Raw genomic sequence first — 26,181 nt, forward strand, 5'->3', positions numbered from 1 at the left:
TCAGGGCAAAGATGTCACATGCCCTGATGCCCATCCGAAAGAGAAGCTCTGCCACCCTCTTTCTGGTAGGGCACGCTTCATTGCCTCTCCACTTCAGACAGACAACATTCCGCCTGGTTGACCCGGGGCCGGTTGTGGGTGAGGACCAGGTGGTCTCGCCCCCGCCTTGCTCTCGGAAGGCACGCAGGCCATGCCTGTCTATCCAGAAGGATAGATCCACCTGCTGCCCCCCTACTGTAATGGAATTCTCCCCTCTCCTAAGAGCCTCTAGAAGTTGCCGCTGCAAGTTACCGTCACCAGACATTGGTAATGGGGAGGACAATGGGGACCGCCCCTCCCCCCCTGCGCCGGCAACCACACCAGCATAACTTCTGCCAGGCGTAACCGACGCAGGAGGGGCAGCCGGACCGGGCCCACCCCCATCCCCCCCAGACCTATCTACAGCAGGTGCCACTCCAGACCCCTCTGAAGGGGCTACATGAGGCGCACCGGCCACTTGTACAGTGGGCGGCCGACCTCCAACACTCACCCCTCCATCAGGGCCCAGGGCAACACCAACACCACTAACAAAAACTGTATTTACACAAGTGACCACTTCTTCAGTGGCCACTACCACACTCTCCCCTCCCCCCACACACACTGCTGGGCCAGAGGGGACCGAGGTCACATTATTTGTTTTGTCCAGCATCTCCTTGCTGGACACATCTTTAACAGTCTTTCCTGATTTTTCAGTCTTTCCTGATTTTTCGGGCCGGCGGGCTGTAGAACCACTGGTCCCAGCCACGCCGGCCTTATCCACTTGACGGACAGTGCAGGAGGGAGGGGCGGTGCGCACCACACTCTCATCAGGACCGCCCCCTCCCTCTCTGCCTACACACACACTGCTCTGAGCTCTTCTCTGGACATCCGAAGCCCCACCCCCTCCACCCCTGACCACTCCCACTGCGCCTCCACTCCCCGCCGCCACGACAATACCAGCGGAAGGGACTGAAGCGGAGCAGACCGGGGCAGAGGAGACGGGAACCCCGGCAAGGACTTGGGCATCCAAACTGGCAGGGGCGGAGGCAGCCACCTCGCACCCTCCCCCTGCAACTCCGGATCGGGACACCGCTGTACCCGCGGTCCCACCCCCTCCACCCACAGCCGTCCCCACCACCCCCGCCCCCCTGTCCCCCACCGCCATGCCAAAACCGGCAGGGGGGGCTGCAGGGCGCACGGGAGCGGCGAAGCAGACCGGGGCAGAGGAGGCAGACCCCAGGACAGGGATCCCGGCAACAACCTCTGCAAGGGGGTCAGTGGCAGCCACACCGCCCCGCCGCACCTCCACCCGGCACTTGTCCAGTGCCCCAGCAGAGGCTGGCGGAGCCATCCGACCACCAACCATGTCCCCCTCGCCGCCCGCCCCGGGAGCCTTCCTGTCTGGCCCCTCCAGCTTTTCCTCACCGCCCCTGTTACCGCAAACAGGGACGGCGTCCTGCGCCATCTTTGCCACGTCTGTCTCCCCACTCCTACGCACCGATCCCACAGCAGAGACCGGGCCAGGGAGGATGGTGGGGTTCGTGCCCTGAGCTGGCTTTTCAGCTGGCCCAGGGCACGCAGGGTGGGTCACATAGACATACCTCACCTCTGGCTTTAATGTCTTTGCCTTTCTCTTTTTTCCCATCGGCTCATCTTCAGGCAATTCGTCACCAAAGCAAATGTCCTCACTAATTTTGGGGGACTCCAGGTGGCGTATTTCGGCCATAAGCTGCCCCCCAACTCCGCTGTTCTCACTGAACTCGCCTTCTTCATCAGAACTAGTGGGGGGCAGGCATACCTGCTCTGCGGTGATGCCAGTTTCCGCAGGCTGCCCCCCCATGTCCGACTCTTCCTCCTCACTAGAGGAGTCATCTTCTTGCTGCTTTTTGTTTCCAGCCATTTCATTAAACCTTTGATCGTTCATGAGTTTTTCCTTGAAGGGACCACTGTTATCCAGAATGGCCCCCATTCTTTCCTGCAGCTCTTTAATGACTTCTTTTAAGACTTTTATTTTTCTTGATACTTCTGGCCTGTTTTTTCTGGCTGCTTTGTCCACCTTCCCCCTCTCAAGCTTCAGGTTCTCCCTCACCTTCTTGAGGGTCCTATTCGCTTCCTCGTACTCCCGGAGATAGGCCGTGATCCGGGAGCTGTAAACGGCGATTAGTTCCCGGGGCTTCATGTTGCCCCAGTCAGCCTCAACCGGAACCGTCCCATCCCCAGGAGCACTCCGCGTACCTCTTGGAGGGCTACTGTCCGCCCTCCTGGAACTGCCGGCGATGGACACGGCTTCACCTCCGGGGGCTGCAGGGGCCGCTGCACCACGACTCCTGCTGGATCTTCTGACCCCCGAGGCGGGAGATGGAACTGAGGCCGGTAGCTCACCTCCCCTACCTCCCGCCGGCCTACCCCGGGAAGCAGGATCCTGGGTCTTCAGTCGCTTCATTGCCCAGGACCCCACCACCTCCCTGGGGAGAGAGGCAGGGCCTGGGCTGGGATAGATGGAAAAATCCCTGGAAGCGGCTGGACAATCAGCAGGAGCTCCTCCAAACACGACCACACCCGTCCACTGACTCCTGCACACACGACCACACCCGTCCACTGGCTCCTGCACACTGATGATTACACCCAGTATACAGGACAGGAGAAGTGGTACTGTGCAGTGTATATATATACAGAATAAGGGCAGATACTGAGGATTACACCCAGTATACAGGACAGGAGAAGTGGTACTGTGCAGTGTATATATATATACAGAATAAGAGCAGATACTGAGGATTACACCCGGAAGGTGGCCATTTTAGATTTAGTATTCACAAATGGGAATTTGGTATCTGATATTACTGTAGGGGAAAGCTTGGGATCTAGTGATCACCAGTCAGTGTGGTTTACTATAAGTACAGTGACTGAGTCACACCACACAAAAACAAAAGTTTTAGATTTTAGAAAAACTGACTTTTCTAAAATTAGATTAGTGGTATACGAGTCCCTTTCAGATTGGAACAGTTTCATTGGAGTCCAGGAGAAATGGGACTACTTAAAAGTGGCACTAATGAAGGCAACAGAAAATTGCATTAGGCTTGTCAGTAAAAGCAAAAAAAGGAAAAGACCACTGTGGCCCTCAGCAGAAGTGGCCAAAATCATTAAAAACAAAAAGATAGCATTTAGGAATTATAAAAAAAAAAATACGAGGATGACAGGCTAATTTACAAGATTAGGCAGAGAGAGGCCAAACAAGTTATAAGAGCTTCTAAAGCACAGGCAGAAGAGAAATTAGCTCAATCAGGGAAAAAAGGCGATAAGACATTCTTCAGATACATAAATGAAAAAAGGAAACTAAAACAAGGAATTACAAAATTAAAAACAAAAGAAGGAAGGTATATGGAAGAAGATAAAGAACTAGCTGACTGCCTCAATGAATACTTCTGTTCAGTCTTTACGAAGGAAAATGAAGGAGAAGGACCTCAGTTAGGAAGGAAGACTAATGAATCTTTTGATGCATGTGTCTTTGCAGAGGAAGAGGTTCTGAGTCAGCTGTCTAAAATCAATACAAATAAGTCACAGGGGCCTGATGGGATACACCCAAAGCTATTAAAAGAGCTCAGCGGTGAACTAGCAAAACCATTAACAGATTTATTTAACCAATCACTGGCAACAGGAGTCGTCCCAGAAGATTGGAAATTAGCAAATGTTGTGCCGATTCACAAGTGCAGTAGACATCGCTTATCTAGACTTTAGTAAGGCTTTCGATACTGTCCCACACAGAAGGCTTATCAATAAATTGCAGTCTTTGGGCTTGGACTCCAATATTGTTGAATGGATTAGGCAGTGGCTGAGGGACAGGCAACAGAGGGTTGTAGTCAATGGAGTATATTCAGACCAAGGTCTTGTTACCAGTGGGGTACCTCAGGGATCTGTTCTGGGACCCATATTGTTTAATATCTTTATCAGCAAAATTGCAGAAGGCCTCTATGGTAAGGTGTGTCTTTTTGCTGATGACACAAAGATTTGTAACAGGGTTGATGTTCCTGGAGGGATACACCAAATGGAAAAGGATTTAGGAAAACTAGAGGAATGGTCAGAAATCTGGCAACTAAAATGTAATGTTGATAAGTGCAAGATAATGCACCTGGGGCGTAAAAACCCAAGAGCAGAATATACCATCAGTGATACAGTCCTAACCTCAGTATCTGAGGAAAGGGATTTAGGGGTCATTATTTCAGAAGACTTAAAGGTAGGCAGACCATGTCATAGAGCAGCAGGAGATGCTAGCAGAATGCTGAGGTGTATAGGGAGAGGCATTACCAGTAGACAGAGGGAGGCGCTCATGCCGCTCTACAGAGCACTAGTGAGACCTCATCTGGAGTATTGTGCTCAGTACTGGAGACCATACCTCCAGAAGGATACTGATACTTTGGAGAGAGTTCAGAGAAGAGCTACTAAACTGGTCCATGGATTGCAGGATAAAACTTACCAGGAAAGATTAAAGGACCTTAACATGTATAGCTTGGAAGAAAGACGAGACAGAGGGGAGATGAGAGAAACTGCTAAATACATAAAGGGAATCAAGAAGGTAAAAGAGGAGAGAATATTTACAAGAAGAAAAACTGCTACAAGAGGACATAGTTTTAAATTAGAGGGGCAAAGGTTTAAAAGTAATATCAGGAAGTATTACTTTACTGAGAGAGTAGTGGATGCATGGAATAGCCTTCCTGCAGAAGTGGTAGCTGCAAATACAGTGAAGGAGGTTAAGCATGCATGGGATAGGCATAAGGCCATCCTTCATATAAGATAGGGCCGGGGGCTATCCATAGTATTCAGAATATTGGGCAGACTAGATGGGCCAAATGGTTCTTATCTGCCGACACATTCTATGTTTCTATGTATACAGGACAGGAGAAGTGGTACTGTGCAGTGTATATATATATATATACAGAATAAGAGCAGATACTGAGGATTACACCCGGTATACAGGACAGGAGAAGTGGTACTGTGCAGTGTATATATATACAGAATAAGAGCAGACACTGAGGCTTACACCCGGTATACAGGACAGGAGAAGTAGTACTGTGCAGTGTATATATATATACAGAATAAGAGCAGATACTGAGGATTACACCCGGTATACAGGACAGGAGAAGTGGTACTGTGCAGTGTATATATATATATACAGAATAAGAGCAGATACTGAGGATTACACCCGGTATACAGGACAGGAGAAGTGGTACTGTGCAGTGTATATATATACAGAATAAGAGCAGATACTGAGGATTACACCCAGTATACAGGACAGGAGAAGTGGTACTGTGCAGTGTATATATATACAGAATAAGAGCAGACACTGAGGCTTACACCCGGTATACAGGACAGGAGAAGTAGTACTGTGCAGTGTATATATATATACAGAATAAGAGCAGATACTGAGGATTACACCCGGTATACAGGACAGGGGCAGTGGTTCTGTGCAGTGTCCATATGTACATTATAAGGAGTTAGTCATATGATGTTTCTTACCTGAATGATGTTCTGGAAGTCCTTTTTCTTCTCGGGGTAAGCCCACCCTCCCCACCTGTCCCAGCTGTTGGTAGTGTCACTGTCCACAGTGTTGGACTCTCTGCTTCTGTCGTTGCAGTAGTCATAGTCCGGTGCCTGGGAATATATGTATGTACGTTTCGGGGGCACCAGGTTCTTTATCTGTAAACCAAAGAGTCGATATTATTATTCCTACTATTATTTTTTACGGGGTTTAAGGGGGTCCTTTTGTCGTGTCCGGGGCACATTGAGCTCAGATGTTATGATCTGTAAGAGGTTCTGAAGCCCTCATTCTCCTGCGCTTCTCCCTTTTCATCTTATTTTTCTCTGTGGTCAGGGGCGTAACTACCATAGCGGGAGACCATGCGACTGCTATGGGGCCCAGGGCAAGAGGGGGCCCAGTCTTAGTAGGGATCATCCCCTCTTCTACTGGGGGTGAAAACTTGGTCAGGACTCTACCCTCTCTAAAGGAACAAATTTTAGCAAACGAGGCAGTGGAAAAATGGCCCAAGGGTCATTGAAAGGGGTTTAGGCGGAAACCCTTCTGTCGTGTGTGGGGGAAGGGGGGGGGGCTGGTTTGATCCTTGCTATGGGGCCCTTACTTCTCTATGTATGCCACTGTCTGTGGTTTTTGTGGTGACCCCTTGCTGAGCAGAGCTGTGATAGTAAATCAGCAGCAGCAGAACAAGGAGCAGGAATTCGCCTCTTTACAAAGTTCTCCCACTCTATTGAGTGCCTTTTGTTTTACCACTTTTTTGATTCATTGCTGCATTTTTTCATTTTTGTAAAAAACAAAACAAAAAAAAACATGAATTTTGAGAGAACAGAGTGCTCTGCCGCGCTGCTCTACTATGATTTGTCCGTACCTTGCTCTCGGTCAGTTCAGCTGCGGGATTCATTAGTATGACGCTCTTGTCCACCGCACGCAGCGCACACATCGAACCGCCATTGGCCTGAAGATGCAGCTGAACATCTGATCCGGGCAGAACTTCTTCCTCTGAGAAAGTAAGACTGACCTGGAAGAAGACAGCAGACACATTATGATACAAAGGAAAACTCTCATTCTCCACAAGAAGTGCAGCATCCTGCTCCGAGAGTCATACTATACTGCAAAATGAAAAAGAAAGTACAAATAATATATTTCTGTGTAATGTATTTTTATGCTGCATTTACTGCATGCACATAGTAATCACGGGATTCTTAGCCACCACTAGATGGAGCTGGTGTCACCCTCTGTATAAGAGAGGGCAGAACATTCTATAGCCAGTTCATTCCAGTCTAAGCTAGTATGAGTTGAAGTCTAGCTTAGGGCTAGGAGAAGGAAGCACAAATGTGAGGCTGATAGACCAGCTCATCCTGGGCCTGGTACCACCCAGGATGGAGACAGTGCATCTCCAGAGAATGGATCTGTCACGGCGCAGTGGGGTAAATACACTCCACACTGAACACAGATGGGAAAGGTAAAGGTATTAGGCCTGGAACCTAGGGAAAGGGAAATGGTCACACCTAGTGACTTCTATTAGTATGAAGAGACCTTGATGGTAGGAATGTTCAAACGCAGGAACCTAAGCCCTATCTAACCCTAACAGGGCCCTGCAGATAGTGTCAGGACATGGATGGCCTATTCCTTCCTAGATGAAGGAATAGGAGACCCCCTCAGGCCTAATATCAGGAGGTCGGGGAAAACAACAAACAAAGAAGATAAACTTAACTTCCAGAAGTATGCGGACGAGCAGGAACTCAGGGAGAACCAACACCAAGACTTCCACAAACAAGGAGCTAAAACCACATAGCATGATGGTTGAGGCCGGACTAAATAGAGGAGAAGGAATGACCACTTAAGCTACACCTGAGACAAGAGGTGTGGTCATCCCCAGCAACAACACAGAAAGGTGAAACCAAATAGGCTGTCTCCGCGATCTTCTAGTCCCTGTCACAGGCGGGACCGTGACAGTACCCCACTTCTATGGGTGGCCTCCGGACACCTAGGACCGTCTTTATTCGGATGAGCCCTGGGAAAAGCTTTCACAAGACGATTAGCATTAACGTCGGCTGCTGGAACCCACATCCTCTCCTCTGGTTCGTTACCCTTCCAGTGGACGAGATACTGGAGGGATCTACGGAGCATTCGGGAGTCCACTATCCTGGCTATTTGAAATTCTAGATTACCGTCTACTATGACAGGCGCGGGAGGCAAGGAGGACGGTTCAACAGGTTCGACATATCTCTTCAACAACGACTTATGGAACACATTATGAACCTTCAAAGCCTGAGGGAGTTCAAGACGAAAGGCAACTGGGTTAACATTGGCAATGATTTTATATGGACCAATAAACCTTGGACCTAACTTCCAAGAGGGTACTTTCAACTTAATGTTTCTTGGGGACAGCCACACAGAATCACCCACTCTCAGGTCCGAACCATTCATATGTCTCCTGTCAGCCATACGTTATACTTGTTGCCCATTTATTTTAGATTATTTTGAATCTTCCGCCAAATAGATGACAAAGAAGAGGAAAATCATTCCTCTTCTGGTATACCAGAAGTCTCAGTACCAGAAAAAGTGCCAAATTGCGGGTGGAACCCATATGCTCCAAAAAACGGCGACTTATCAGTGGGCTCCTGTCTACAGTTATTTATGGCAAATTCAGCTAAAGACAAAAATGAAGACCACTCCTCCTGGTTCTCCGAGACAAAACATCTCAAATAAGTCTCCAGATTCTGATTAGTGCGCTCCGTCTGTCCGTTCGACTGAGGATAAAAGGCCGAAGAGATGGACAATTGTACACCCAGACGAGTACAGAACGCCTTCCAGAATTTGGAAACAAACTGAGTCCCCCTATCAGACTCCACATCAGAGGGAATACTGTGTAATTTCACGATGTTATCGACAAACACTTGTGCAACAGTTTTAGCATTAGGTAGACCTGGCAATGCTATAAAGTGCGCCATCTTACTAAAGCGATCCACAACCACCAAAATCACAGTTTTTCCAGAAAAATTAGGCAAATCTGTGATAAAATCCATGGACAAATGAGTCCAAGGTCTGGACGCGATGGGCAACGGAAATTAAGGGCGGATATGACTACTCCTTCAGACAATAACGGACCAGGATCTTCCGAATCACCCCCCCCCCCAACCCCCGGGAAGCTACGCAACAAAGCATCAGCCTTGACGTTCTTAACCCCAGGGCGATAGGTCACGATGAAATTAAATCTGGTGAAAAACAACAACCATCTGGCCTGCCTTGGGTTCAGTTGTTTAGCCGACTCCAGATAAGCCAGATTACCGTAATTACCGTAATGGGATTCTGTCACCTCGTTTTCGGTTATAGAGCTGCAGACATGCACAGCTAGATCGCCGCTAGCATTTCCACAATATACTGGTCCTATAGCGCCGTGTGCTTTTTTTTTGTTTAAAAAATGATTTTATTGACATACAGTTGCAAGAAAAAGTATGTGAACCCTTTGAAATTATATAGATTTCTGCACAAATTGGTCATAAAATGTGATCTGATCTTCATCTAAGTCACAACAATAGACAATCACAGTCTGCTTAAACTAATAACACACAAAGAGTTAAATGTTACCATGTTTTATTGAACACACCATGTAAACATTCACAGTGCAGGTGGAGAAAGTATGTGAACCCCTAGACTAATGACATCTCCAAGAGCTAATTGGAGTGAGGTGTCAGCCAACTGGAGTCCAATCAATGAGATGAGATTGGAGGTGTTGGTTACAGCTGCCCTGCCCTATAAAAAACACACACCAGTTCTGGGTTTGCTTTTCACAAGAAGAATTGCCTGATGTGAATGATGCCTCGCACAAAAGAGCTCTCAGAAGACCTACGATTAAGAATTGTTGACTTGCATAAAGCTGGAAAGGGTTATAAAAGTATCTCCAAAAGCCTTGCTGTTCATCAGTCCACGGTAAGACAAATTATCTATAAATGTAGAAAGTTCAGCACTGCTGCTACTCTCCCTAGGAGTGGCCGTCCTGTAAAGATGACTGCAAGAGCACAGCGCAGACTGCTCAATGAGGTGAAGAAGAATCCTAGAGTGTCAGCTAAAGACTTACAAAAGTCTCTGACATATGCTAACATCCCTGTTAGCGAATCTACGATACGTAAAACACTAAACAAGAATGGATTTCATGGGAGGATACCACAGAGGAAGACACTGCTGTCTAAAAAAAACATTGCTGCACGTTTACAGTCTGCACAAGAGCACCTGGATGTTCCACAGCAGTACTGGCAAAATATTCTGTGGACAGATGAAACCAAAGTGGAGTTCTTTGAAAGTAACACACAACACTATGTGTGGAGAAAAAGAGGCACAGCACACCAACATCAAAACCTCATCCCAACTGTGAGGTATGGTGGTGGGGGCATCATGGTTTGGGGCTGCTTTGCTGCGTCAGGGCCTGGACGGATTGCTATCATCGAAGGAAAAATGAATTCCCAAGTTTATCAAGACATTTTGCAGGAGAACTTAAGGCCATCTGTCCACCAGCTGAAGCTCAATAGAAGATGGGTGTTGCAACAGGACAATGACCCAAAGCATAGAAGTAAATCAACAACAGAATGGCTTAAACAGAAGAAAATACGCCTTCTGGAGTGGCCCAGTCAGAGTCCTGACCTTAACCCGATGGAGATGCTGTGGCATGACCTCAAGAAAGCGATTCACACCAGACATCCCAAGAATATTGCTGAACTGAAACAGTTCTGTAAAGAGGAATGGTCAAGAATTACTCCTGACCGTTGTGCACGTCTGATCTGCAACTACAGGAAACGTTTGGTTGAAGTTATTGCTGCCAAAGGAGGTTTAACCAGTTATTAAATCCAAGGGTTCACATACTTTTTCCACCTGCACTGTGAATGTTTACATGGTGTGTTCAATAAAAACATGGTGACATTTAATTATTTGTGTGTTTTTTAGTTTAAGCAGACTGTGATTGTCTATTGTTGTGACTTAAATGAGGATCAGATCACATTTTCTGACCAATTTGTGCAGAAATCCATAGAATTCCAAAGGGTTCACATACTTTTTCTTGCAACTGTATTATAGGGCTGCAGTTACGAACTGCGTCTTGGATCTTTTTCACAACAAGGATACTAAGATGTGGGTAGAAATTGAGCATGTTACGAATCCCCACCTGGCAACAGGCATATTTTGGCTGCCCCCTAATTCCTTATGCAATCTCCCGCATGCCCAATCTGATATGCTCCTCCCTACTTTAGCCCCTTCATGGATAAAGTTTGCACCTAAACTAAATTTAGCTAAGATCCCAGGTCCCCTCTCAATGCTCACTGATCATCCAGATTTACCTGTGGGACTTAAGCAGGTGCCCGCCTTTCGAGTTAATTACACATCTACTGTCAGACTGAGAGACGTCTGTTCTTCTACTGGGATACGCCCTCTAGAGAACACATTCTCCCACCATCTCCCGGAAGATGGTTCCTCTATTTTCAGCTCAGGGGGTTTGTTGGTTCTCTGATGCCTGGTTTGCAATCCCGCACATCTCTAACAGAATTTGAAAAGTTATGTGTTGCTCAGGCGGCCCTGGGCCATGCTATTTCTCTACTTTATGCCATGCTCCACACCGAGGTGACTGGGGACAACCAATCTGGAGATTCCTACCCCAAACTCAAGTTTATGCTAGATTGGGAGAAGGAATTGGGTGAAACCTTTACTGGGGATCAATGGAGACGTTCTTTGCTTCTTACGCATAAGATCTCTATATCGTGTAATTTGCAAGAACTCAATTATAAAATACTTACCAGATGGTATCAGACACCGGAGAAATTGCATCGTTTCTATCCCTTGGTTTCTGAGCTATGTTGGCGGTGCCTAGGTGCTAGGGGGACCATGACTCATATATGGTGGGAATGCCCGAAGCTTAACCCGTTATGGGTAGATGTCTTCAAGCTTTATAATTTTCTATTCCGGGCCACTATTGCATCCTCCCCTTCCATCGCTCTTCTATCTATTTTCCCGGGTCGGATCTCGCATATTAAAAAGGGGTCATTGCGGCTTTTTATGCTGGCCATGAGACAAATTATACCGTGTAATTGGAAGTCGACCGAGAGTTTGAGAAGGATTACTTGGGCCTCTGCACTAGATGTGCTGATTCACAGAGAGGAGATGTGTGCCTCTGACCATAACAAGATTCCGGCGTTTCTGAAGGGTTGGGAGCCATGGTCCAGGTTTAGACCCTCTCCCTCGTTCTCGGTGTGGGTGACTTCTGGGGTTCTCCCTGATTCCCCTCCATAAAAGTGCCTAGTTAATTACCTGCTATGCCTTATGATTTTCACCCCTTCCCCCCCCCCCCTCCTCGTGTGTGTCATCTTGTCTCCCCGCTTTTCTGTCACTGTTGGTCTAAAATTATTGGCCTATATATCATTTGTTTGAGGCCTTATTAAGCCCTCTTGGGTTTTGTTCCTCAGAACAGTTACAGTTACATGCTTATACCAGGTCCTTGATGCTATACTGCTGTTTGCGGTGCATGTCGCAATGTAATTGTAGGTGTGGTTTCTATACTGCAATGTGTGATGTTTTCTTTATGATTATAAAAGATAATAAAAATGATTTTAGAGATATGTAAATGAACCTGGTAAGGAGCCCAGAGGGGCTGTACGAACCTTCCTGGTGCCCAGCCACGGCCCCTGTGAAGGAGCCCAGCACCGCCTGCGTCCTCCGAATCTCCTGCTTTCTTCACAGTTAGATTGCTGTAATCTCGCGATGCGTGAGCTCGCACGTGCGCAGAGCCGGAGATCTAGCTGTGCATGTCCGCATCTCTATAACCGAAAACGAGGTGACAGAATCCCTTTAAGCTACACCTGAGACAAGAGGTGAGGTCATCCCCAGCAACAACACAGAAAGGTGAAACCAAATAGGCTGTCAATCACGTGCAGCCAGTCTCCTCGATCTTCTAGTCCCTGTCACTAGAGATGGCCTTGCGGTTCGCCCGGCGGTCGTTTCGCGGCAAACTTTGCATGTTCGCGATTCGTCGAACATGCGAACATATGGAGAAATTCGCGCCCGCCATATTCTTTTACATTGTGAAGAACTTTGACCGATGACACATCCATTAGGTGGTACAGGACAGCCAATGGAGACGTTTCAGCACATGGACACACCCCCTACCTTATAAATAAACCCGATCTGGCCGCCATTTTACATTCAGTCTTTTGCCAGTGTAGGGAGAGGTCGCTGTGTGGAGCAGGGACAGACTGTTAGGGACACCAAACGCTGGCTAATAGGGCCACAAAGTCCTTTTAAAGTGGTTGTCCGGGTTCAGAGCTGAACCCGGACATACCCTTATTTTCACCCCGGCAGCATCCCTGAGCCTAGCATCGGAGCATCTCATGCTCCGATGCGCTCCCGTGCTCTGCGCTAAATCGCGCAGGGCACGGGGTCTTTTGTTTTCAATAACACACTGCCGGGCGGTAACTTCCGCCCGGCAGTGTGTTCGGTGACGTCACTGGCTCTGAGGGGCGGGCTTTAGCTCTGCCCTAGCCGTTTTACTGGCTAGGGCAGAGCTAAATCCCGCCCATCAGTGCCGGTGACGTCACCGGGGTTCCTGTCAGCCCCATGGAGAGCCCCGGTACGTCACCGGAACTCCTAAAAATGCCTTTGCCCTGCGCAATTTAGCGCAGGGCAAAGGAGAGCATCGGAGTATGAACTGCTCCGATGCTCAAGTCAGGGGGGCTGCCGGGGTGAAAATGGAGGGATGTCCGGGTTCAGCTCTGAACCCGGACAACCCCTTTAAGGACTGGTACAGGTGTGCTATCGATAGGTGTGATACACAGAGGGGTGCGATATACTTATAATATACTTTTATAATGAGTCAAAAACACATGGATCTATATAGTGATCACCTGGAAGTCAGGGGCCTAGGGGCTAGGGGCTTACTAGGGCCATTTTTATATAGGGTAAGGTTCCGGCTGGGGTCGCTCTTATCAGGGCGGGTGGCCTGTGGTTAGGCTATCAGGGCCAGAATAGCCCCCCCTGTAGGGCAATAACAGGGACAGTTCTTTGCCCCCCCTGTCCTTCAATACCACATCATCATCTAGCCCAGGGATGGATGGGTGTTGCTTTCCCTCCGGGATTCATTGATGTGCACTGGAACCCCCCGGATTGTGGTAGGACATATGGCTTCTGATTTGGTGCCGCCGAGGACTTGTTATTGCCGACCACATCTACGCTTTTTGCTTAACTTTAATAATTTAATTTATTTTCATTTTGAGGGATATCTTTTCCATTCACACGTCCGCAAAATGGGTCCGTTCCGCAATTTTGTGGAACCGGTGCAGACCCATTCATTTTCAATGGGGCCGCAATTGCAGACAAGATTTGGCGGAATTGCGGAATGCACATTGCCTGTGTCCGGGTTTTGCGGATCCACAAAACACTTACGGACATGTGAATGGACCCTCATGGTAACATTAAAGGTTACGTTTTATCTTCATGTATATTCTAATGGATTGCCTTCGTGTACAATGTTATAATATACTTTCTATGTTAGACGGTACATTATAGCGCACTTGTATTGTGCGGCAGTCGTGTGCGGTTCTGCTGCGATACTGCAGGTATATAGAGGGACAAATCATTTCTACTGGTGTGATCTACCAGTCGCCCCCCCAAAAAACTGATTGAAGCGCGGTGTTATATACCAATATACTTTCTTTATAGTGCATTTGCGCATGCACGTACACGAAAATTATATTGCCGATATTTCGCATTGAAAAAAATAATGAATGGAGATCGCAAATTGGAATAATCCATCTGGTGTCACTGTCCGTGTTGTGGGACTATTTGTGCACTTCTAGTAAGTATTTCTTGGCTGCAAATATGAGCTGGAGGTTTTTCACCTGCCATTAAAATGAATGGGACCCGGCGCGAACTTGCGGTTGGCGAACATTTTATCGCGTTCGCGAATCGTCCCGGCAGATTTTCGTCCATCACTATCTGTCACAGGACATGGACTTAAAGGGGTTCTGCAGTTTGTTTAAACTGATGATCATCAGCATCTGATCGGCGGAGGTCCGACACCCGGGACCCCCGCCGATCAGCTGTTTGAGAAGGCAGCGGGGCTCTACAAAGGACTTGATTGACCCTACGGCACTTGTGTTCAGGAGAAGCCTCTGGTGCCTGAGCAAACCTGTGTATTTCTCCACATCTCAAGCAAAGTGTACAAATAATGTAGCAGAAGTATATGCCTGCCACGGAGGGGAACACCCTTTTTGGTTGCGAGATATTGCCTAAAGTAAAGTATTACACCTCACTGGATGCTAAGGTACAAGTCAGTTAGCAAAGTGCAGAGTAAGGAAGTTTGCTTCAACCTTTTTAAAGAGGCCGCTCTTGGCCGATGATCACCTGTGTGGTAGTGATATCGGTAACATCTGAGGAGACTGCATTCCTGTGTAACGTCTGTCAGTAAGATCTGTCCTGAACTGTTTGTAATGTTATATATAAACACATTCTTCTGCACAACTGTCTCCTCATTGCATCCTGCACTACATGTGCACCGCAAGGTGCTGGCATCATGATAACAGGGACCCTGCCTCGCACTGTAAAACCATCAACACCAAAGACACTTTTCACTATCAGGCAGAAGGATTCCATGTAGCTGTGTCACTGTTTCCCCACATTGCTGCTGCTGCCGGGTGGCCCATTCTGATGTCGGAGCCCCGGGCCAATGAGATGGTACGCCAGTGCTCCCGAGATTCAGAATGCACTGCGGCCGATAAAAGGCGGACGGCTGCATGTGGACGGCTGAATGTGTAGGTGAATTTCTTGTCCTCTAGCTCCTCCTGCTGTTCCTTTGCAGTAGGAGGCCATAGTTGTCCCTGGCTTCAGAAAGATGCTACATCATAGTGGAGGAGAAAGAGGATGAGATTGTGGATTGGATGGCTCACTCCTCCTCTCAGTCACAGCAGGATGACATAGAGATGACTTTGGAGTCTGCCGTGGAGCCAGGGGTCCCAGCTTTCATCCTTCTCCTTCGTCTTGCAGCCCCAGAGAAGGCTTTAAGTGGTGTCCTCTCAGTTTTCACTGCCCCTTCCTAGAAGAGTGCCTTCCTTCCAAGAAAACCCCCACCACTCCTTACAGCAGATAGTCAAGAGAGTCTCCCTGTTGATGACTTGAGAGAAGTCAGTGTTTGTACTGCTATGAAGAAGAGGTGGAGAAGGAGGCTGCCAATTAAGGATGAGCAAACCAGTTTGGACCGGGTTCGGTCTGAACTATATTATTTTTCGGATGACGGACGAACCCAAATCTTTTCAGGTTAGTTTCTGACGAATCTACTAAAACGATGAATAATGCCATTTTAATACATACGTTGACGGGGAAAAAAGCACTGGGGAGGAAGTAGAAAGGTTCTCACATGCCATGGTATTGGCTTAACTACGGTATTGGCATTGGGGGCAGCAACAGTGGCAGTCGAGGCAAATGCAAAGCAAGAGAAGGGGGCTCAAGAACCCACCATGTTATCCCACAGTCTGATAGAGGCGGCAGGGAGGGTGAGTACTCCAATGACGATTGTGTGCTGGACAGGACCTGGGAGCCGGATCAGGGTGCTAATGTCACGGCGGACGTGCACAGTTAAACAGATAACACACCAACCAGGCTCTGGACGAGAGACGGGGGAAGGGTCACCTCCTAATTTATCCCTGACCTCTTTCCCTACAATGCTCAGCCCACAGACCAAATCTTGATGGTAGATTTGCTGTGTCCACCAGCCTATGCTAACAGAACCCTGAACTCCCTGAGATGGTGAAGTGGGGAGAAAGGAGCTGCCAGCTCGCACAGAACCTGGATGGGATAGATGACATAAACAACCAAACAAGAAATGACACTTATGGAGAGCACCCGACAGGGTATGGAGGGTGATGAGGGACTGTTGGTCCCCCCTCTCCCCTCCCTTAGTTCCCCTGGGTAGGGGTGATGGAATAGGCCCCGGGTTATGGTAGTGAAAGGAAGGTAGGGGGTTAAAAGAATGTAGGTGGGGAGGGTATGGAGGAGGAGACGATGGTAGGAGGAGTAAGGAAAAGATTATATAGAGGAGGACAGTGGTTCCCACTTCCTCTTGTCAGGGTGAGCCGAGTTGCCCTCCCTCCCGCCCTTAGGTTTCAGATCTCAGTTTTTATGATATATAAAAAAAAAAAAAGAAAAAATAAATAAATAAATAAATAAATAAATAAAAATAGAGGGAAATGGTAATGAGTGTTGATGGTGGTTTATGGTCGAAAGACCAGTTTGGTTCATTATGTCTCTCTTTGAGTTTTGTTGAAGGAGGAAGAGAAGTCACAGCTGGCGGAAGTTGGAAATGAAAGATCCTGGTAAACAGTTATTGGCGAACGTACGCCCTGGGGACCCAGGGTGGTATACCGCATCGGAGAGATGGTTCGTGGAGGAGGTGGGGTTTTGATACCTTTTTGTAATAAGGAAACAATTTGCTGTGGCCGATCATCACCCAGTAAAAGATTGGTTTAGAAAACTAAGTTGTCTGAGTTTTATTTGGTCAAAGTTAAAAGGGGCCGGTGGCTTCCTTTTCCCAGTTTCCCTTGCCCCGTCCTCATGTTAGTACCAGCAGTCTCTGCTGAGAGCAGGAACAAACAGCCAACCTTCCCTCCAAGACCACAATGAAGAGTATAATCCACTCAGAGCACCTTAGCTGGAGACTATTTAAACTAATGACTCCACCCAGTGCACCTGATGCGAGGCGGATCCAGCACAGCATCAAAACAAATACTAGACTCGTGCTGCAATCCTGGCTGACCTCCGCACATCGTCAGAGTGGGGCATGACAGCTGAGCAGTGGCAGCAATAAAGAGCAGAGGTCACGTACCTCCCAAAAAACAGCCCTCGCCATGTCTGCTTTGGGATCTGGCAGTGCCGCTGACACTGTGGGTGGGTTAGGCCCAAAACATGCCACAGCTAAGCCGAGCTCAGCTGCCTTTACCTCTGCGCAATTATCTCTTGTCTGGAATTTTTTCTCCACACTGCCTTAAGACAAAAATATTACCTTGTGCAAAATGCGCAAGAGCAAAATAAGACGTGGGCAGGCAAACACAAACATAGGCACCACAGCTCTATTGAACAACATGAAGCAGCATCACCCCATCCCCAGGGCAAGCAAAGAGGGCAGCCAGCTACCGCAACAGGAGATCCTTCCTTCTTCCAGTGCCCCTTGCGGCAGCCAGTCCACATGCATGGGCAGCATGGTGTCTTTCACATCGTCATCATCCCTTTACACTTCTCTTGCTCAGACTCCTCCACTCCATCGTCAGCCATCAGTCATGGAATGCATGGCCAAGAGACAACTCTAAATGCCCAGCAATCCGATGGTGCGCAAGCTTAATTTCTACCTGGCCAAGTTGCTGGCTGTCCAGTTGCTGCCGTCTACTGCCTTTAGGAAGCTAATGGCATGCGTTCAGCCTAGCTGGAAGATTCCTAGCCAGCATTATTTCTACAAAAAAGCCTCCCTGCCTTGTACTCTCATGTGGCAGAGAACATGGGCCGCTCCTTGTGATTCTCACTGTGCAGCAAGGTTCACATCATGGTGGACACCTGGTGAAGATTTTCCGGGCAGGGACAGTACATGTCTTTACTGGGTCAATGTTTTCTCTGGCAAGGCAGCACCCTGGCACAAGGACAGGTCATTTTGACTCCCCAATGATTGTGTCGGCCTGGCTCAGACACCAGGCACTTCTCTGCCTCCTCCGCATTCATCAACGACAGTAGGGCACAGTGTCTCTCACACTACCCCTCCTTCCTATCAAATGTTCTGGTCAAGCGTTGTCAAGCCGTGTTGGAGCTGATTGGCCTGGCCGAGAGTAGCCACACCAGCGAACAGTTGCTAAACTACATTGAGCAACAAACATCCTGCTGGCTGTCACCCTGCTGACCCCAACTAGGTAAGGTGGTCAGCGACAATGGGCTCTACATCCTGGCAGCCCTGAACCTGGGGGAAATAACATGTCATTAACCTAGTGGTGTGGCGCTTTCTAAATAAATACACTGGCTTGCGCAAGGTGCTGGCAAATCATTTCAGTCACCCTTATGTGGCGAGGAACGTTCTTCTGGACCTGCAGCGACAAAACGGTCGGCTTCTTCACTGCTTAATTCACGACGTGCCAACTCGTTAGAATTCAACATTGCATGTGCTCAAGCGTCTGTATGAGCAGCAGAAAGCTGTGAACGATTTTGTCATGTACCAGACCGCCTCAGCAGCAGGAAGCATGTGTTGCTTCTAGGTTAGGCAATGGCAGCTCATCGGAGATGATTGGTGCTGAAGCCCTTCAAAGAGGCCACAAAGTTTGTCAGCAGGGACAACTGCGACATGAATGACATCACCCCCCTCATATTTATCTTAGAACAGACGCTGGCGCTCATGCAGCAGAGGACCACAGCAGAAGAAGAGCAGCTGATGCAACTTGCTGTCCGCCCTATAGCTGTTGGGGACACACAAAGGGAAACTGCCATGGAAGAGGAGGATGAGGAGCTGCCACTGGAAGAGGAGGAAGAGGAGTCGGAGGTGGAGGAGCAGAGGACGATGATGACGATGGCACCAGCCAAGACACCCATTGTCTCAGTGGGCGGTGGAGCCAGAAAGAACTAGCTCCTCAGGCATGCTGGTCAGAATGACAAGCTATATGCTCGCTTGCTTACGCAGTAACAAGCGTATTGTTGACATCAAGCAGACTGATGATTACTGTATAGCTATGCTTTTAGACCCTCGCTATCAAGGCAAAATGGGGGAATATTTTTCTTCCTCCGACAGGGAGGCCCAATTATGTTATCACCAGAAAACACTGTGTATGCAGCTTGCCACAGCTTACGGAAAGCGGACGCCTGTTGCCAGCGTGTCTGAAAGGGAGGACCTTCTCTGCTCCCCGCAGAGTCGCTCCCCGCAGAGTCACCCCCCTACAGCCGCCACGAGCAGCAGAAGCTGCAGCCACAGCTGCAGTTTCAGACTCCTCAACGCATTGGAGCGGTTTTTCCATGTGCCGCGCCAGGCCTCAGTCAGCAAGCAAACAGCAAATACCTCAACGCCCAGGTTCAGGCCTACCTAAACTCTATTCAATCTCTGGCGCATACCCTGTTCCCTGACCCTGTGTATTTCTGGGCAGGCAGACTGGAACAGTGGCCCGAACTAGCACAGCACGCTCTTTATCTTCTTTCTTGCCCAGCCTCCAATGTCATCTCGGAAAGGGTTTTCAGCGACGCGGGGAGTGTGGTGACACCCAAATGGACCGAGTTGCCCTCCGCCAGTGTCCTAAACATCACTTTTGTCAAAATGAACCAAACCTGGATTTAGGAGGATTTCCACTCTCCTCTGTCTGAGGCCGATGAACAGATCTGACCTTGCTGGAGGTGCCTCATCTTGTCACTGTTGCTGTCTGCATCATGCCACGATTATGCCACTGCTGTGACCTACTAATCATCATGTTCTGTACGGCTGCTGCTGCCTCCATCATGTCACCTTCACCATCATTCTACTGCTGCGGCCTGCCAACCATCATCATCCGTAAGCCTGCTGCTGCCTCCATCATGCTGCTGCCTACCTGACAACATGTATCATATGGCTGCTGCTGCTCCTCGCTGCTAATCCCCTACTGCCACCACTATTAACGCAAAGCATCTGCCACTACTACCACTATTACTACTACTACTACTCATAGACAGCCGTTCTACTGCCTAGTATGTTCCATGCTATTCTGCTCCTGCTGCCGCTACTATTGCGTTCAAGAATTTGTAAGAACATTTTTGGTTGTCTATTTAGATGATATTTTAGTGTACTCCTTTGATTTGAATTCTCATGTTCGTCATGTTAAGGCTGTCCTACGGATACTGCGTGACAATCTATTATCTGGTAAGTTAGAAAAATGCCTGTTTGGTGTCAAGGAGGTACCATTCTTGGGGTATACCATATCCTCAGATTATTTTTGCATGGACCCGATTAAGATCTAGACAATTATGGACTGGGTTTACCATAATTTCTCAAAGCTTTGCAGCAATTCTCGGGCTTTGCCAATTATTATAGAAAATGTATAAAAAAAAATCTGACATTGCCTCTCACAGATAGGTGCAGATGTTGCTAATTGGAAGCCGGAAGCTACAATTGCCTTTGGGGAGTTGAAAAAATGTTTTGTCGAAGCTCCCATTCCTACCCAACTGGATCAGAATAGACCTTTCGTTGTGGAGGTTGACGCTTCTGAGGTGGGAGTGGTTCTATCCCAGGACACATCTACATTTACCTGTTTGAAGCCATGTGCTTATTTCTTTAGAAAATTTTCTGCTGCTGAAGCTAACGATAACATAGGCAAACATAAACTTTAGGCTATTAAGTGGGCTTTTGAAGAATGGCCTAATTTTCTACAGTAGGCTAGACACCAGGTCCTTACTGATCACTAAATTCTGACGTTTCTGGAGTCTGCCAATAGACTCAACCCTAGGCAGGCACGTTGGGCTTTGTTTTTTACATGCTTTGACTTTGTTTTTACCTATGGGCTGAGTTCCAAGAACATCAAGTCCAGAAGCTTTTGTGCCAGTCAAGCCCCAAAGTCTGAGCCAGTGATGATTTTACCTGCAGATATTGTGGTTTCTACCATTTCTCCTGAACTGGCCTCCAAGAGCTCCGCTAATTAGATTCAGGTAGCTAAGGGTACTCCTGCAGGTAAATTTTTTGTTCAAGAAGGGTTTCATATCTCTTTTTTGTTTGAGTTACATGACTCTGTGTTGAGTGGAGATTCATGGATTGAGGGCACTAGTAGTTTGGCATTATTGGTGGCCTACTATGTCTAAAGTTACGCTGTGTAAAACTTGAGTGAGGTCCAAGACCCCCAGATCTTGTCCTGATGGAGAGTTGTGTCCGTTGCCTATTCACAAGAGGCCTTGGTCACCCATCTCCAGGATTTTATCACAGATCTTCCATGATCCCCATGGAAGATCGTGATCTGGGTGGTACTGTCCAGAAAATTTGTGCCGAATGTCATTGTCCCATACAAAATTCTAGAGGTTATCAATCCTGTGTCTTTTTGTCTTAAATTCTATGACTAACATCCATCATAATCTGAACTTCTTAACTCGCGTCTCCAAGACTTCTCCTGAGCTGCACCAGTTCTCTGGAATGCCCTACCCCAAACAATTACCGTAGGTTAATTCACATCTACAGTTTTAGGCGCTCCCTAAAAACACATCTTTTTAGGTCAGCCTATCGCATCCCCTGATCTAACCTTTCTCCACCTGATCTATCAGTATCCACCGCACCCCATACACTCAGAGGCACTACAGATATCGACTGGTGACTGTGTAGTGTACGGGAACTGTAATACCCGTCACTACCAAAGTGTCACTTGGTGTGCTGTCGTCCCTCCTTAGTTATGGAGAAGTTGGTATATGTCAGTTTTATAAAATGTCATGTAATGCAATGCTAGGTGTTTCCCTGTTGCTGTGAAACTTGCATGTACAGGCCTGCAGGGGTGTCATTCCAGCTTCTAGTCGCTAGAGGGAGCTAGGGAGCCCTAGTTTATATAAGGCCAGACAGGGAAGTGCAAGTCAGACGGAGTCTAGTGTCTGTAATCTACAGTTGGAGATTAGACTATGTCTGAGACAAGTCCAGGCCTGAAGCCTGCTGTCCAGGAGAAGATTCCCTCCTGAATTCCCATATGCCGAAACAGGAATATGTTAGATCAAGAACCTGAGGAAGTTTCCAGAAGCTAGGAGAGACTGAGGCAAAGATCAGGAAAGCCAGAGGTACTCAGAAAGACAGAGGAGGTACTTATTAAAGCTATAGCCAAGGAGATAAAGCCAGAACTAGGTTAATGGGCCTTGGTGAAGAATTGCTGTATTCCAGGATCAGACAGAATTAGAGTGCTAGCTCCTGTGCTGCAAGTCCTGTGTTCAACACTCTGTAATTACCCTGCTATAACTGAATTGCCTGCATCGACCGAATTGCAAAATCGACTGTATGCTTAGGAACTGCATTTCCTATATTGTCTCTGCTTGCAAAACTACTAAAGTTGGAGTTCTGTTTTAAGACTACGTTTCCTCAATTTATTCCTGCATCCGCAAACGGCGTGCCACCGTTTACTTGGCACTGGCGTCACAAACTATCCTTACCTATACCTGCCCTTGCAGAGAGTCAGCTGTACCAGGTTAGTGTATATTGCACTACATCACCCAGAAACACCTACTACACACAACTTGAGTACGCTGCACCTCTCTTTTGGCGTCACGAACAGGATACGCACGCTTTCTAGTGCAAGAAGCGTGAACTTTGTGCCTTATACCGTTGCCCTGTGACCAAAGTGACAATTTGCCTGTTTATTGCAAGTGGACTTTGTGGACTGAAAATCCTACCCAAAGTGTACTCAAAACCTCTAAAAAGCGCTGTGCAGTATTGCGCTATCCAGAGGAAGAAAATCGCCGCATTGGAGTGTGGTTTTGTGGACTTTAAACATTCCTGCTTGCCGTCAGTGAATAGACAGCGTTTGTACCTAAAGATGGCCGCTGAGCTTGCTGAATTTACTGCTGCGTCACCTTCATCCCGAAAAGGCGGGAAAAATTGGCGCCTTTCTGAGGAAAAAGCGGGAAGAAGGTCAAGGGCAGGCGCCACGGCTTATCTGGACATTTGCATGTCTGCCAGCATGGACACCGCCTTCCATATACTGGAATACCTGGGGGGCGGCTCCCCAGTGCAATGGGAGGAGCTGGCTACTCTAATTGACGCGACCCTATCGCTCTCCTCAGAAGGATCGAGCATGTTGGATTGTGAGCAGAGTGTTGCTGCAGCGTCCGCACCTGAAATTGAAAAGATGACTGACATCGGTGTAGAGCTAGAGGAGGCTCCACCGGCCTACGTTCCGGGACCGGAGCAACCCGCCTGCCGCCCAAGGGAGAAAGAACCCGAGCCCTACTATGGCTCGTGGAGGGACTTTTTCCAACCATCTTTTAAATGGTCCTCCCTGATGGCGGAGATCCGAGAGGCCGCTATAAAGCGGAATACAAAGACTAAAATCGTCTATGAGGAACTAACCAAGACCATACATGAGAAACATACGCACACCCAACCCCGCCTGGAAAGGAGAAAGGGAGTGGTGCTATCGTTTGACAAACCCCGTGGCTACGGGTTCATCCAGGACTATCTAACTGGCAGAGACCTCTATGTTAATCGAAGGTCTGTCAAAAGAGACTACCTCCCTTCGTACCAGCACAGCCTCCGCGAGGGAGAGGAAGTGGAGTACACCCCTGCCGAGAGCCTACGAGGCCCTTATGCGACTGCCGTGACCCGTCCCAAACGAGCACCTGAGGACTGGGAGGCAGAAGAAGGAGAAGACTACTCTGGCTGCGAGCGAGAACCGGAACGCTCTCCAGAGCCGGCCCATCACGCCTTTCAGGAGCGGAGCTCCTTCATTGGGCCTAATGTCTTCTGGCAGCCAACCGTGTTGGAGAAATGGGTGAGCCCCTATCCTTCCCCCGAGCTGCCTCGTCGGGAGAAGACAATATCTGAGCTGGAGCAGTTAAAAGGACTTAGTGCTACCTTCCCGAACATCCGGATGGGACGGAGACCAGACGCATCGCCAGAACCTGCAGAGGCCGAGTCCGCGTCATCGGTGACTGTACCTGCGCCGGCGGCGCCAGCAGAGGACAGCGACTCCGACACAGACAGCATCGGTGAGCAGATCGTCCGGCTGGAGGAGAAGTTGCGGGAGTTGCGCAAGACATACACCGCCAGGATCCAGACACCGCCGAGGAAGGATGAGGTAAGGGTGCCTGTCACCACCCGTAGACCGCCTTCTGTTGCCACCGCTCCGTCAGTGCCCCAGACCGGACCCGCGATTGCCGTAAACTGCTGCACCCAGAGCACCGGACCGCTTGCTGCGGCGGTGCCAAGCACGTCACACCCTGCAGTGATCATGCCAGGGCCGGCACGGTCCATCAGAGGGTTCACCCCTAGGCCTATGGGGCCAATACCTATTAGGGGCCCCTTTACTCTACAGCTGCCCCCTGACACTGTTATGTGGGCCCATCCTCCTGTAGAGGACTACTACAGACGATACTTGCCAGCGGAGCCGAGTGATTACAATATTTCACTGTGAATCAGCCTGCTAGGCCTTTGATTGATTTCACCAGAAGTGATGTTAACCCTTTCAGGACAGGAGTCCTATGTTTCTGGTCCTTTGTTGCGGCTGCCAGTTTGTCCACGGCTCAGTGGTAGGTGTTGACCACTGAAATTACAAAGTCAGCAAGGCCACGTTTGTTTCCAGGATCTCCTGCCTGCTTTTGCTACCCCACACCAAGTTGTGCCTGTTCCTTTGTTGCACCTTTTACCCTTCACCCCCTTTTCAGGTTGATCAGGGGTATTACAGCACTTGGCTTTGCTGTCCGTTTGTTGTGCAACTTCATACTAAGGAACCGTGCCCGGAGACAGACTCAAAAGTACCTGAGCCTCTGAGATTCTTATTCTTTTAAAAGTATTGTGCCCAGGGATGGACTCCACCGCACGAGAGCCTCTGTGATTTAATAAGAAATGACCTGGGTACGGACTCATGTTTGTTCTTTGAGCCTCCAAGAACTTTTATACCGTTTTCTACTGTTCTATCATGGACTTATTCATTGTCATGGACTATCCTGGTTATAATGTTACGCTGTGCCAGGTCAGCGCCCCCGTTCCATTCATTATCCTGAGAGAAGAGAACGACGCCCCTTGTCACTACCCTTCACCTTTGCCAATTGGACCTGATGTAAATGTAAATGCAGATGAATTACATGTATGTATGCCTGCATGTCTCTATTTTCTATTTCAGGTAGAGATTCCAGTTGGGCGACCCATGATGGAGTACGAGGTCGTACTCAGCTTAAAGCAGTGGGGTATGTAGTGTACGGGGACTGTAATGCCCGTCACTACAGAAGGGTCACTTGGTGTGCTGTCGTCCCTCCTAATTATGGGGAAGTTGGTATATGTCAGTTTTATAAAATGTCATGTAATGCAATGCTATGTGTTTCCCTGTTGCTGTGAAACTTGCATGTACAGGCCTGCTAGGGGTGTCATTCCAGCTTCTAGTCCATAGAGGGAGCTAGGGAGCCCTAGTTTATATAAAGCCCAGACGGGGAAGTAGAAGGCAGACGGAGTCTAGTATCTGTAATCTACAGTTGGAGATTAGACAATGTCTGAGACAAGTCCAGGCCTGAAGCCTGCTGTCCAGGAGAAGATTCCCTCCTGAATTCCCATATGCAGAAACAGGAATATGTTAGATCAAGAACCTGAGGAAGTTTCCAGAAGCTGAGAGAGACAGAGGCAAGGATCAGGAAAGCAAGAGGTACTCAGAAAGACAGAGGAGGTACTTATAAAGCTATAGCCAAGGAGATAAAGCCAGAACTAGGTTATTGGGCCTTGGTGAAGAATTGCTGTATTCCAGGATCAGACAGAATTAGAGTGCAAGCTCCTGTGCTGCAAGTCCTGTGTTCAACACTCTGTAATTACCCTGCTATAACTGAATTGCCTGCATCGACCGAATTGCAAAATCGACTGTATGCTTAGGAACTGCATTTCCTATATTGTCTCTGCTTGAAAACTACTAAAGTTGGAGTTCTGTTTTAAGACTACGTTTCCTCAATTTATTCCT

The 26,181-nt window shown here is 48.3% G+C and overlaps 1 protein-coding gene across 2 annotated transcripts in view; it reads right to left on the reverse strand.

Moving 5' to 3' along the window:
- LOC121005278 (alpha-2-macroglobulin-like protein 1) overlaps nucleotides 1-26,181 on the reverse strand; it is a 234,254-nt gene that overhangs the window by 162,921 nt on the left and 45,152 nt on the right. For both annotated transcript variants that reach the window (XM_040437916.1, XM_040437917.1), the window contains exons 15-16: nucleotides 6,414-6,563; nucleotides 5,530-5,709 (exon numbers count right to left, since the gene is read on the reverse strand). In XM_040437916.1, coding sequence (XP_040293850.1) covers nucleotides 5,530-5,709; nucleotides 6,414-6,563 — 330 coding nt within the window. The remainder of the gene's footprint in view (nucleotides 1-5,529; nucleotides 5,710-6,413; nucleotides 6,564-26,181) is intronic.

Source organism: Bufo bufo, chromosome 6 (genome assembly GCF_905171765.1).
Source record: "Bufo bufo chromosome 6, aBufBuf1.1, whole genome shotgun sequence".
NCBI classification, from domain to species: Eukaryota; Metazoa; Chordata; class Amphibia; order Anura; family Bufonidae; genus Bufo; species Bufo bufo.